This window comes from Tetrao urogallus, assembly GCF_951394365.1.
Source record: "Tetrao urogallus genome assembly, chromosome: 16".
Lineage (NCBI taxonomy): Eukaryota > Metazoa > Chordata > Aves > Galliformes > Phasianidae > Tetrao > Tetrao urogallus.
Genome location: NC_136829.1, coordinates 13,715,854 through 13,730,159, shown reverse-complemented (window position 1 = coordinate 13,730,159; position 14,306 = coordinate 13,715,854). Strand labels below are relative to the sequence as shown.

The 14,306-nt window shown below is 44.4% G+C and overlaps 1 protein-coding gene across 1 annotated transcript in view; it reads right to left on the bottom strand.

The window, feature by feature from the left end:
• ATP9A (ATPase phospholipid transporting 9A (putative)) overlaps positions 1-14,306 on the bottom strand; it is a gene marked incomplete at both ends in the record, with an annotated part of 48,323 nt that overhangs the window by 15,189 nt on the left and 18,828 nt on the right. Inside the window, 7 exons of the mRNA XM_079543175.1 lie at positions 3,295-3,456; positions 7,284-7,496; positions 9,006-9,118; positions 9,705-9,847; positions 10,607-10,767; positions 11,468-11,544; positions 14,191-14,266. Of these exons, the coding sequence (XP_079399301.1) occupies positions 3,295-3,456; positions 7,284-7,496; positions 9,006-9,118; positions 9,705-9,847; positions 10,607-10,767; positions 11,468-11,544; positions 14,191-14,266 (945 nt within the window). The remainder of the gene's footprint in view (positions 1-3,294; positions 3,457-7,283; positions 7,497-9,005; positions 9,119-9,704; positions 9,848-10,606; positions 10,768-11,467; positions 11,545-14,190; positions 14,267-14,306) is intronic.

Below are 14,306 nucleotides of genomic sequence, written 5' to 3'. Positions count from 1 at the left end.
ATCGACCATGGCTTTATTTACTAAGAGCTGTGCGTTGGAGGAGACCTTTTTTGTGAGGGCCAGAGAGGACAGGAGCAGCAGGAGAGCTGCAGTCCCTGCGAGGATTCTGTGCCACTGCCCAGCGCTGTGCATGTTTCTCTTACTGAAATCCCAGACCCAGGTCGTGCAGGAAGCCTGGCGAGGCACTGACAATGGCTCCTGCTGCCTGAAAAATGGCAGTTTCTCTGAACGGGCAATAGCTGCATGGATAAGCAGAAAATACCATCGCCTGACTCCTACTTGGTGCAATTCTGAGTGCAGTTTGGCTCTGCAGCTGCTCTCTCCCCCCTCCCAGCACACTGCTTCTGTTGTCTCCTTGACACTTCATGCTACTTTCCCTTTTTTCTGGCTTTTAGACACACGGCACAGCAGTAAAAGATCTACTGAAAAGGTAACCATCTTGCAAGCCATGGATCAAAACCAACATGACTGCCCACACATGTAAATATGTACATTCAATAGTTTTATTTATTTGTTTAACTATTCTTAATGCAGACTGCCTTAAGACAGTGTTTTAGAGCAAGGTAACACCAGGCAGCCAACACCTGCTCCTCAAACCCCGGTTCTGCATGGGCTGCTATAGCAGCACAGCAGTAGCTCACAGCTGCAAAATGAAGACATTTAACGAGCACAAAGGGTGGGCACTGCTTCTGCTAACAGCACAAACCTGTCCTACAGACACCGGCTCTGGCCCTGGCATTGCTCCTGCTGACCAGCAGTGGGAGTTGTGCTGTTTTCTTCAGCAGTGCCATGTTAAATACAGCAACACACAGTAGGCAACCTTTTCTTCCTAAATGAGAGGAATGCAGCTAACAGTTATTTCAGAAGGCATAAACTTCAAATCACTGCTTTGTATCTTATTGTTTTACTACACATAAAGGAGGGGGGATAAAAGGGAACCTTTCCACTTAGACAAGAAAGAATTTCAGATATTCCATTTCTCTGCTGAGCACACAAACAAAATTTAATGAAACGTTCTCTGGTTTCTTACACTTCTGACACAAGAACAAAAGTCTGTGCTTTATTACAAGCAGTGGTGGAGGAAAGAGTATTTATAGCTCATCGTTTTCTTCTAGGACTTGGAAAGGCCACCTGAAGTCTCTGCACAGCTTTCACTGTAAGATACAATCCAGCTGAAGACGCTGCGCTTGCTGCTCGTGGCAGCTGTCCCATGCAGCACAGCACAGCTGTGTGTCCAAGCACATTCAGCTGGGGCTGTACACTCAAACATTTCACACACTGCTTGCTTTGCATGAGCTCGGCCCATCAGCCCATTTCAACAAGCATTCCTGCCCCCAGGCAGGCTTTAATATTCTCAAGCCTGGAACAACTTGAAATATGTACTCGTGCCACCATACTGAGGCCTGTGATCCAGCATTTGAATGATGTTCTTTGGGTGACAGAAGTCCCCAGTCCAAAATACTCAGGTGACATAAAGCAAGCATCCATTCACACGAGCTTTTGGGAATTTCAATCTGTGCAGAACACAGATCGCCACACATGGCTTTGCAAAGGTCACTGTGTGCACATACTGCAGTTCCATCCTAATCACAGAATCTCCCAGTAATGGGAAAATTGAAGTTCTCTGTGGCATCTACTGTTGTTGAATACAACCGTAGTGTTGCACAACACGACAACATCATCCCCTCACGGTGCAGTTTCTGACAGGGGCTGAGCTCCTGAGTTCAGGTCTGTGAAGCTAACAAATGCAAACAAACCACATAAATCTGCTGCAGAGGAGGCCCACGTGTAGATATTGGTCACAGCTGCTTGCAACAACAAAGGCGATTCCTGTTACTGCTGTACCCTAAACATGAGGCAGAAGATATTTTACACCCTGTTCCCAGACACCCCAAAATAAATAGGAAGCAATCCAAAAGGAGGCAAATATCAGTCTTACCCATTCCCCACCTTAAATAACAAGGCTGCAAATCACATGAAATGATACAGCAAATCATTTCTGGTCCTGGATTATAGGTTTACTACTCATACTTTAAATTCCTGATACCAATTATCCGTCGGTACTTTCAGTAAAAATAACAAGGATGTTTTAATTATCTGCAAAAGAAATATTTAAACTGCCTCCTCTCATTTGCTTTGCAGGAAAATGGAAGCGGCTCACTTCAGCTGGGCTTGTTCATTTTCCTAGCTTCGATTCTCTAGCACTATCTTGAAAATTAATGGCAATAGTGGCACCAATTCATTCCTAGTGTTTCTAAAACACCTACACTTTCTTCTTTCTTTCCACGATAATTAACTTCTAAGAGTCTTATCTCCTACTGTGTTTGCAGACAGACTCACAAAGGTACGTGCACCATTTCAGCTGGGCACACTCAGCCTCCGCAGCGCCTGCCTGCTGATAAACTTACCCACTTGCACTGATGCAAGCTTTTGCCTGCACTCAGCTATTTTCAAACTCTGCTCACAATATAGCATTCTCAGCATGGTTTTTAGCTGCCAGCTCAGGAAAAAAACCCACCATGTTCCCCGCAGGTGCATCAAATGCCTCCTCTGGAGTCCTGCGCTTCCACGGGACCCAGCAGAGGCGTGGGCAGTGCTTCCCCACCACCAGGAGCAACACGCTGGAGTTGTGTGCAGTGGCATCAATCCATGATCCCTCTGCTCCTCCCCAGTTGCTGTCTCCATCCCCCCGTTACATGCCAACATCTGTGACTGTGGCACAGATGGGACAGAGCAGGACCTTTTGCAGAGGAACATTGCAGAGATTGCCTGAGGGATGCAGAGCAAAGCTTCAGAGCCAACTGGAGCTGCCCTGAGGCTGGTGGGGCCTCACCCCTGGGGAGAGCAGTCCTGCACTCGCTGAGCTCCTCTTCCTCCACGCCAGCCGCCACAGGAGGGAACACTGAGTTCAGGTCCCAGGGCAGGGGATGGCTGTGTCTGTTTCGTTTGCTGGCAGTGCTGGCTTCTAGCTTTCTAGGAAGAGGCTTATTTGAGAAACAACATGGCACCTCTGCTTATCATCAGAACTGCTGAGGTTAATTGCACAGCCAGACAAAAAATTCTGATTTTCGTTCCTTATTGCCCAACCAGCCCCTCCTATTTCCATGGCCATACCTGACCAAGGAAAAGGACGTATCACCAAACTAACCCAGCACTGAGATGCTGCTGGCTCCAACCACAGAACCAGCCTGCAGCCTGAGGAGTCACACTGCTCCAAGAGCAAAAGCACTGTGCCTCCCACACTGCATTCGCAGGACAGCCACAAAGACAGAAGAGCGTTGCTGAACCACCTACCCGGACGATTATTCCCATGCGTTTGCTCTCGTAAGTGAAGGGGAAGATCTGGAGGATGGTGAAGTTCAGGATGTGGCCACCCGGTGTCCTCAGCTGCATGGAGGACTGGTCTCTGCCCACCAGAGTCAAGCCTACGCTCTCGGTCCACTGCACCAGGGCCACCTGAGAGGGAAGGCACAGCAGGCTGTAATCTTGCTCTGAAATTATGCTTCATGAATTAAAACCGTTCCCATTCATTGAGCCAGAAAGTGAAAAAAAAAGCTGCCTAACTGGCACTTCTTAGCAGAGAAGCCCTTCCCTCCACACATCAATCTCTTCTTCTTACTTTTTCAGGATGGCAGCACAGCTGACACCAGCCCATACATCAGCAGCCTTCAGAAAAGATCAAGGGACACTTCATCCAAACAGACACAAAATATTACAAGTATTTTACAGTGACATTTTCAAAGCTTGAGAGCATTGGGCACAGGGCTGCTGCTCATTGAAGGTTAATTATTCCTTGGGCTTTTGGGGCTCTGATTTTACTTAATTATTACCCAAAATTTCTTAGCAGAAATGGCATTTATTGTGGGAAATCACTAGATACAGGAAGAAATTAAATCTACAAATACTTGCATCGACTCAAGATTTTACTAAGGAAGTTAATGCAGCTGGTCTAATTGGACAACCCTTTGTGTTCTCAGCTCCTTTTTCATCTACTGTTAAGATTAAAAAGTGACCTAAAATTTCTCTAGTCTTAAACAATCATGAAAAAACACAAGCTGATTTGGCTTTGTTCTTAAAGGCCTTTATGTCATTTTGAGTCGGTATTTGTTTTTATGCTAGTCAGTTTTTGTAGGCTTATTCACAATGTCTACAACAAATCAAAGGATCTTCTGAGATTCTTTTTCAACTTTCCTTGAGACATCCTCCATGCATTACAGCGTGCAGCTGCATAATCCTTCTCACCGCCTCCCAGAGCAGAAACTGAGCTCAGGTTTCTAATACTCTGGTTAATAAGCAATGACTGGAATTTGTTGCAGGGTGATGTTACACGAGCACTCTCAGTGTACATGGCACTAAATGTTCATCAGACATTTGCAGCTCACCAGTGTGGGCAGAAGACATAAATCTCAGACTATCTCCATTGCTACTTCCTTCCAGGTGCCCATTTCCTTCCTCCTGCCAGCATCTCATCCCAATCCTATATTAGGAAGCATTTGAACCTTCAGAAAGAAAAGCAATGGGAAGAGCAGTGTGGAATCCCTGCTACAGTGTGCACATCATACTTCTAACTAACTGCATTTCATAGAGCAATGTTACTCATTTTGGTCTGCCCTGGGACCACAAAAAGGTGTGACAACAAAGGGGAGGGATAATGAAGGATGCTGCCCCTCCTCCTTGCTGCTGTGTCCAGGAGCACTTCTTTCAGCCCTCAATGGCCCCCCAGATGAAGCACGTCCAACTCGAGAAGTGATGCCGACCCCTTGTAAGTCACCACCTCCCAGTCTGTGCACTGCTTTGTGAGTAACCTGAGAGGAAAAATGATACAGTTTTGAAGTGTCCCCATCAGATCCGCTGCAAGCATTGAAGTTACCATTCCCATTCACCACACAGCGCGATGTGCTTGGCCCTGAACACCAGGGCACAACACCAACCGCACGGAACTGGCTGCTCTCCAGCAGGGCCAGGAACTTCATGCTTCCAGAGCAGCATAAAGGAGGTCTGCTCTGCACCCGTAAACCAGTAGCTGGTGGGGCTCCCAGTCACGCTGAAAAGATGAGAAACATCCAAGATATGCTGGCATCTTCTACCAAGATGGAAACCCCTCATACACCTTCAGGAGAGCCCATGTTGACAGATGAGGAGAAATGAATAGGTTTCTGAGCTCACTCCAGGAGTTTGCAGCTCTGCCCTGGCCGGGTCAGGTACAGATCTGTGCGCTACAGACCAGAGCAGCTACAGCAGCACAGCGCAGAGCCCCCAACTCTGCTCTTTCTGGTAATTAAATTATCCAAGCCACCAAAGCAAATATCGACTAATAAGCTTCATTCTAAAGAGACAAATTGATCCTTCTGCGCTATGAGTCTCTCTACAAACGTCCCATTTAGGGTTGCCTAGGCACACAGGCAATGGGCAGAAGCCCATTGATCAGAGCACCCTTTCATGTCTTGGCAGCTGTGGCGGGTTGTCAGGGTTAAAGACTGTTTGCCCAGGAATCTCAGGCACTCTTATCTCTGATCAGATTATATCTATTTCATTTCCCCTGTTAGTTACTGTATGGCTACAACTGACACGCTTGCAGAGCCCCAAGGCTGTAACTGATATCTGAATAAAGATACTTCAAGACTTCTAAATGGCAGTGTGCACAGGAAACAAATTTAGGAAATCCTGCTTTCTGTTACAGGAAATGAATCCTATGCCAACTGGTAGAAATTACCCTCGCTGTTAAAGTAAAGAGAATACAAGTTTTTGTACTCATTTCATAAACTGACCTTCCCTGCCATGGTAATATTTTATTGATATAGGATTTCAAAGGCTGCCTTTAACCGGAGCCCAAAGTCATTCCCCTACAGGGAATGTTATTTAACAGCATCACTCTCTTCTCAAGGACTTGACTTGTGCTGATCCTGCATTTTGTACCATCTAGAGCGACATGCACAGAGGATGTCTAAACAATATTTGTATATCTAAGACCCACAGAAAAGGTTTCTTCAGTGCAACAAAGCATATCTGATTTCCGAACGCATTGTAATTCTCCACTGAAGACATTTGGAGAAAGGAAAAATAGAAATTAAATACTGGAAGGATTAGTCATCATGCTATAGTAAAATAAACAAACAAACAATAATTCCTTTGGTATTTGAGACAAATTGCTTCATAAATATTTTAAAGACAGAATAACACAATAAAAAAAAAAATCACTGACATATATATACCACAGTATAAATGTAAATAAACTGAGGATCTGTGAGAAAGCAGCCAGCGAATGCTTTAGGAAAAAGAAACAAAAACCCTCAAATACAGAAATTACCATCTGGAAATCATTCAGATCTCATTTCAATCCAGAGGCAGTTGCTTTCTGTAAAGCTGCCTTCATGGGGGAGAGCAACACAGCAGAGGAGAAAAGCAGGTAAGCAAAACAGACCTAGATTGTGGGTGTGATGATCTCACCAGCTCCCAGGCCAGAGAGGGCCAAGCGCTTGTTGTTACGACAGGCACTTCAATGGAACAGGGGAAAGCAAAGATGCAGCTTTTGTATAATACAGACAAGATACACAACCTGAAATGAATGAGCTGCCTGCCTGGGAAGAAAAAAAATCTACAGGGAACGTTTTGAATGGCACAAAACGTGGAAGCTCTATGCCAATCTTACAATAATACCTGCACACACATTTCTGAAAAGTGGCAATTTGAGGACTTCAGCCAATACATTCCTTTATTTGCAAACAAGTTCTCACCGCTAACTATGAGGAAAGCTAGTTTCTCTTCTGATGCCAGAGGAGGAAAGCTTATTATCAGAGGCAAGTCTGTTTGATAGTAAATGGAAGAATCCATCAAATGGGTGATCTCAGTAGGATTCTTATGGAAAGTGTAAGACTTTAGCCTTCCAAAAGTACAGAGCATGTATAATTATACGAATGAATAGAAAGCTTTTTTTAAACTGTGAGACATCAAAGAAAGTATGTCCACAAAGCACCAGTAAAACGCTCAGCAACAAGCTGCAAAGTTCACCTGCACTGCAGCACCACGCACAGCCCTGGTTGGACATGGGGCTGGAGGAAGATGGCACAGCACAGCCCAAAGGCTGTGAGCCTCTGGCTCACGTGGGTCATCCTGCAGAGCTGCCCCAGGTCCGTCTCACCCACACAGGAAGGGATGCTTCCTCAGACAGAAGGGCCACCCGGCACAACTTCCACCTTTGTCAGGGGAACCGAATTTATTACCTACAAAATACACCCCGGACGAAACACGAGTGTGGGAACACGAGCTGAACTCTACCAACTGACCTCATCGGGGCTGGAGGCCTGGTACACCCTGCACGAGTCCTCGTAGTGCCTTTCAGCTTCAGCCTGGTCCGTCACCCCGTTGGATTCGTACACCGGCGTCACGTTGTGGCACAGCGCGATCGCCTTCACCGCCTCGTGCACGCGGCTGCTCATGGTTTTACGCACCTTGGTGGCCAAGGCCAGGCCTTTCACAGCGGGCGGCTCCTGAGATTGCTTATGGGGAAGGAGAAGAGAGTCTCGCTGCAGAGAAAACGACTCTGATTGAGACTTCACTCAGTGAAAACCACGTAATATGTAATCCGTGCAAACTCTCATGTCCCTCGGGATGAAACGTGCTCGTTGTGCACGGTGATTCTGATCACCGCTGGGAGCACTGCGCAACTCGTTTATCAGTGTCATTGATGGAGGAAGGTATGCAGGACAAAATCACCTCTGCTGTTAGAAAACACATGAGAAAAGGGCGCACGGACACAGGTCTGCCCAGCACTGATGGGTGCCAGGCCAGGGTCACAGGACTTGGTGAAACCGCTGTGCCCCCACACAACATCAGTGCCTCGGCTGGGTTCCACGTGCAAGAGCACTGCTGGAAACAGAAAACAGATGGGTTGTATGGACCTAGAAAATCTTAATTGCATTCATTTAATTTTTAATACTATTTTTAGTACCAGAATGGGACTCGTCAGATAATTGCACAATTACTAAATTATCCTGATGGAAGAGGGGACACGCAGCAATTCAGTTTCCTGCTCTGTTAACCTTTAGTGTCAAGAGGACAAAAGCTTCGCTTCCAGGTCAAAGGCCACAACGTGGTAAAAATAAGAGCAAAGAATAAGGACTGCATTTCCAAATGAATTGCTGCCTGCCAATGCTTCTCGTTACCGGGGATCTCACTTCACAGCCATAACTGCTAAGTGAGACACGTCCTTCAGTGCAATGCCAAGTGCTACTTCCCACACTGTAGTGATTACAACACGCAAGGTTTTCTGATTTACTTCCCAGCTCATCAGCACTGTTGCGACAGGCTTCAACCAAACCAAACACAGTAAAGCCCTGAAGGTGCTGAAGGGCATTTGGACCGACGTGCAGCACTATCCTCATAGCAGGACAGGCAGCCGTCAAAACATTCTTGATAAGTATTGAAAATGTTGGCAAATAATTAACTGATAGTCAAGTTTCCTCTGGAGATTGAGTATGAATTGACAGAACATAAATCTGGAGCCTGGGGTTTTTTTGTGTTTTGGTTGTTGTTTTTTTTTTAATTTCTTTAAGTACAGTTCTCTGTTACTGCTTACTCAGTACTGATGGCTCCTCTTCCTATATTAATTCCCCAGTACACAGCATTTCAAACAGCAACTTAACCCAGTAAACGTTACCTGGTGTTAATTTCCCAGTGAAGCAAATGCTGTGGTTTCTGTAAGTGGTGAATAACTAAATAAAAGTACCCTATTTTACAGCCTGAACTCAGGACACAGCACAGGCACTTGCAGGCTCATGCAAGTACTATGGCACTTGGAATCTGAAGACTAGTGGATGAGAAACAAGCTATGAGTGAATGTAAAATGCAATCAGGTTAATATTTATGTATTAGGTATCTAATCACCTTTTGATTTTTCCAAAAACTGACATACAAGAGGCAGATCCCTGTCAGATTAATTCATCATTGGTCTGGTAACCTGGAAAGCTGATGTGAATAAAGAGTTAAGCAATCCAATTTAATTCTACCTGTGTGTATATACTGAATATGTGGCTCTGCACTTCGTCCATGGAGTCAAGGCCGTACGCCACTGTGCCCAGATGAAGTCGCTTGAAGACCATCTCATTCTGTGTAAGCGTTCCTGTAACAGAAGCAGCATCAACATGGAACGTGGACCAACATTGCTATTCTGCAAGGCATGATCTTGTCCTTGCTGTATCCCAAATACAAGAGAAACTGGTCCAGAACTTGGATTGACCACTGCACCAGGCTCTCAGCACAGGCTGAGGCTAAAGGTGACAATATCAGAAATCTCAGGGCAAATTCCCCTGGGAAGTTGTGGTGCACATTCCTGTACCAGTAGGTAAGAATGAGATTATTCACCCAAAAGTCAATGCCAAGATAAGGTGCAGGCATAGCTCTGGTCCTGCTGCAACCAAAAACAACTTCTGGGAACAACTGGAACAGGACCAGGATTTTATGTGGGACAAAGCTTTTGATTACAGCTTGGTCCTCTGAATCAGCCCAACTGTAAGCAGTGAGGAAGGCAGCAGTCAGACTGACGGCATGTTTCTGCCCATACACCTAGGCTACCTTCATCCAGCTGTAAAACCTAACTCTAAAAGTGCTTTTTGCATTTACCTTCAACCTTGGGTTTAATAGCATTCTTCAGAAGCCAAACAACAACAACGTGCCATGACTCAAAGCTGTATTTTCTACACAGATACCTGTTTTATCTGTAAGCAAGTAGGATATCCTCCCCAGCTGCTCAGGAATAGTGCTGGAACGAACCACGGTCCCAGGGATTTTGGAATCTCTGCGGATCACCCAGCTGTAGACAATTTTTCCCATGTCCAGATTCACACGTAAACTATGGAGGAGCAAAGGGAGAAAAAGTGCATCTGAAGTAAAACTCTGGGAAAAAATCGCTATGCATTGCCACAGTGTAATGAAAGCACAGGGCTTCTCTACTGCATTTGAGCAGCCAAAGAGAAGTATGTTCAAAATGAGTGGTTGGGCAGCAGATGGGGAGAACTGCACACTGCTGCACTGTTAATGTAATTCAAAAAGATATATGGCAGAATTACGTGGAGAAGAGCAGATGAATCTGTGAGGATGATGAACGTAGACAAGTAAGGACACTGTGATTGATAAGGGGACAGCAGGTTAGAAATGGAACCGAAATGAATCCCAGGCCTACACTGAGAATAACAATCTGCTTATTGATATGGTGCAATTAAATATGAAAATTTCAGTCCCTTTAAAGGCATTTGGGTCCTATGTTGTATAAATATCTCTCCTCTGCGTTTTCCTCTGTTCTTATCAGAGTAACCAGGCAGTCCAAACACAGAGGCAGGGACTTAAATCACTGACCTGCAGCCTACATCAGAGTGCTCAGACAGTGGGCAGATGAAAACACTTAAACTCAGCAGGAACAACAAAGCAACTCCTATATTCAAACAGCAATTCTATTTATATTCTATACATAGAATTTCTATTTCTGTTTCTAAATTTGTTCAGTTGTCAAACAAGGAATACATAAGACTTTACGTGTCTGTTCACATTAGAAGCAGGGAGGAAGATGCAAAGGAAGCAGTATCTCGCTGGGAAGAATTAGGAGTTGACTCACCTAATTGGAATGATGTTTGAGAACAGGAGGAGGAATCTTATGATCTGAAGATACCAACGGCCAGCAAAATGCTGAAGGGCCACCATGACAAGTGAGACCACCACCAGGGCCCCAAACAGGATCTTGGTGAGACAGTTCACTTCTAAATCAAAGAGACCAATCTAAAGAAATAAAATCAAGACATTTCCATCACACCATTGGAGCTGTCAGCTCAATTTAATATTCACAAAAGGAACGAGCCCCTGTATTCAAAGAGCCATTCCTCACCAGTCAATGTTTATTTTTCATTTAAAACGCTACAAACATATTTGAATTTATGAACAATATTGTTGCAATTATTGTTACTAAATACTAAATGAATACTAGATTACTAAATACTAAAACACTAGATTACTGAATAGGAGTCCCTACTAAATAGGATTTCCATTCTTTGGAAGCTGAGAAATGCATGAAGAGGTGAGAAAAGACTCATGCTGTCAAAAGCTGCAGACTGTATAAACACCCCCACTCCCTGCCTCAGCTTTGCTACAGCAACACAGAGAATGCAGAAGACAGAACACAGCAAAATAAGCTTTCCCATTCTACCTGGGACTGTTTAATTATAACCATGTAAGTCATCAGCATTAGTTATGAAGCACCAGCAGTGTTAAAAAAGCAAGCAGGTACATGTACAACAGGCTCAAAGAAAATAAAGATGGCAACAGGCTCTGATATGGTAGCTGTCTTAAACAGGAGGCTGAACGATATAAATCCCTGTTCATCTGATGTTGTCCCTAAAGTCTGTCTTTGGATGGACTTATCTTTGTTCAGTGATAAATTACTGCCAAGTTTAGTTATTACAATACTGCTTTCTTGCCCTACCTTACTTCTTGGGTTTGAAGTGTTCATCACACTGCGCAGTTCCCTTCCAGTGTAGAGGACAACTCCCACAACAGTACCTAAACAAAGCAGAATATGCCTCAGCCTAAGAAGTACAACCTCTGCTTGCCTTCTCTGAAAGATGCTCGCCAGATCCATAGCCTTCAGTTTTGAAAAGACTTTTAGCAGGTTAGCTCCTAAAGCAATGGTAACAAGGACTAGAAAGGTGAGTTATCTGAAATGTAGAATCCATACAAACACAGATGCTGAACAGAAGACAGCCTACTAGGAGTCAGCAAGTCTCCAACCACACTGCCCTTATGGCTGGACTCACAGCATCATAAGCTGCTCCAGCTGAGAGCATGCAGAGAGAAGCCGCGTGCTTTGCTGGCTTGTCTCTTCCTGACCCCCATCCCTTTTGAAGTTATTTGTCACTATGACTATAAATAAATAAAAACAGAGGAGGAGGAGGGATTGTTTGTTCCCACCACCCCAAATCCCACTTAGGGGTGCTAAACGTGCCTTACTTCAACACGAAATGGGTGCTCTGGGATATGATTGCTCCTTCTTGGTGAATTTTGCCACAGTCAGAGTAAAACCAACAAATTCCAAATGCTTTAAAGACAGAATTAACTTATTTTAAAATCTGTGCCTTAGCTGAGTATTTCTTTAATTGCTGTTCCTCCTGAAAGGTGAATCATACCAACTCCCACCTTACTGCAACAGATGGAGCTGCTGGGAGCCCATGTATTTTAATGCTATGTCCTGCAGTTTCTAGAGATCTGAGAGAAGCATTTTTCTCCCTTTTTGCAGAAATATTGTACCAAACTGTGTTATAAATCCCTGGTTTTCTACAGCTTTCTCATAAAGACTTTGCAAAAAGTAGCTGCAGTCACGAGTTTAAAAGCTGCTATTGCCAACGCTGGTTGCTACAAGAAAATTTTACAGGTCTATAAAAATGGATAAAAACACCACTGAGGGAAAAAAAAAGAAGAGTGCTGTTGCTGATACATTGCCATTTTATGCACCACTATTCTGCTGCTGCCACTAATGACCAAAATTTTAACAATCGCGTTAAATTGAAAGTGTATTATTTCTAAATAAGATTAACTCAAAAGAGGCAGTTACTAAAAATGCTGAGAAACATTCCTTTGGAGATAATAATAAAAAAATTTAAAAGTAAAACACATCACTGTAGCCAGATGGCAGGAGGGGTAAGATCACCACCATTAAATCAGCAGATGGCACAGCTACTCCAAATCAGCTGCGAACAGTCAGAGTCGGACCCTCCGACCATAGCAGCAGATGGAGAAAGTCACATAGCTCTGCTCCATCCTACAGGCAAGGGCTGCTGCCCCAGCAATGGCAGCACCACGACTTCACAGTGTTAGCTTACAGAAGAGGAAAAACGACATTCACGTTTTCTTTTTGCAGAAGCAAACTGCAACATGCTATTTATTACTGCCATAGGAGAAACAAAAATGGATGTTCTATCAGTCGAGTCAGTCAAACTGAGGGATAAAATCTACCAGGTCTGGAAAACAACTTGAAGACAAGCTGGTGCGTGTAAACAGAACAGAAAAACATTTCTGATTGTTTTATGGCTATCCAAGACAGACTGTTGTACTCACCAGCTGGAATGGCAAAAATACCTGCAAATGGTATTCTTTCTAGCTGAACTCCCAAAGGTATCTGTACAAATAGCTTTGCTCTTACTCAGGAAGGAGGGTGGGCTTTGCCCCAAAGCAGGATGGACTGAAGCAGTGCATTACACAGCCTGTGGGTGTTGGAAGCCGCCCGGCCCCAGGCAAGGTGTTTGCAAGCAGAAAGCAGGAAGGCAGAAACCTTCTGCATAGTAATTACTGATCTATAAATACTATTTACTTGGCCCAACTGTATGCAGATGACCAGGTTTTTAGCACCCTTTGGTCACATTGCTGCAACAATACTGTAATATGTGTCAAAGAAGATCCTGAGCAGGGATAGATGGAAACATAAAGGAATAAAATCTATTCATATGTTCTGCTTTTAAAAGGGAAAATGAAAATCTCTCCAGTACTTCACAAAAATCTCTCAGAGTTCACGTTCCTTCCCATTATCACCAATCCCAGGCACACTGTGGTACTGCACTGCAAAGCCCCTCCTCTCTGCAGCTACAACTCCAGCACTGCTTACAGAACTTCACTCTCCTGCAGTGAGTGCTGTCCTGTAGTCCTGACAGGCATGCTAGGCAGGAGAGGAGCAAGGCTTTTACTTTGACAAGCCTCTGCAGGAGGGCACTGATTAATTTCAGGCCTTCAAGCTTATCGTACACATGCACTAAAATGTGTCAAAGATCGTATTTTTTTCCTTCTTTAAAATTAGGTAAGATGAACTCAGTGGAAGCAGTTACCTGGAAATCTTTCATCTTAGCTTCTGTTACCAGAATCTATTTGACACCATTTCTGTTACAGATTAGGATGTCAATGCGAAGAGCAATTAAGTGCTATTCTGGTCCTACATGCTAGAGAAGTGCCCAAAGGCCACTCCAGTTCTTTCTCATCTAGGAATGTCCAAGAGGCAATTAGCCGCCAGTCCGGCTCCCCAGAGGTGTTAGGACAAGTGGGAAACCTCACTCCCACTGCTAATTTCTCCAACTGACAGATATTATTATTCTATCAGAAAAAGACCTTTAAAAATTGTTAACATATTCCCTTAAAAATAATTTACACGTGCCTCCACCTTACCTGATGCAATCACTGTGCTGGCCCACAGGGTGTTTTCTATGCTTAAGCTTTCATTCACAGAAGGGTCGCTGTCCTCCTACAATGGGGGGAAAATAAGACACCGTGTCAGTAATTTA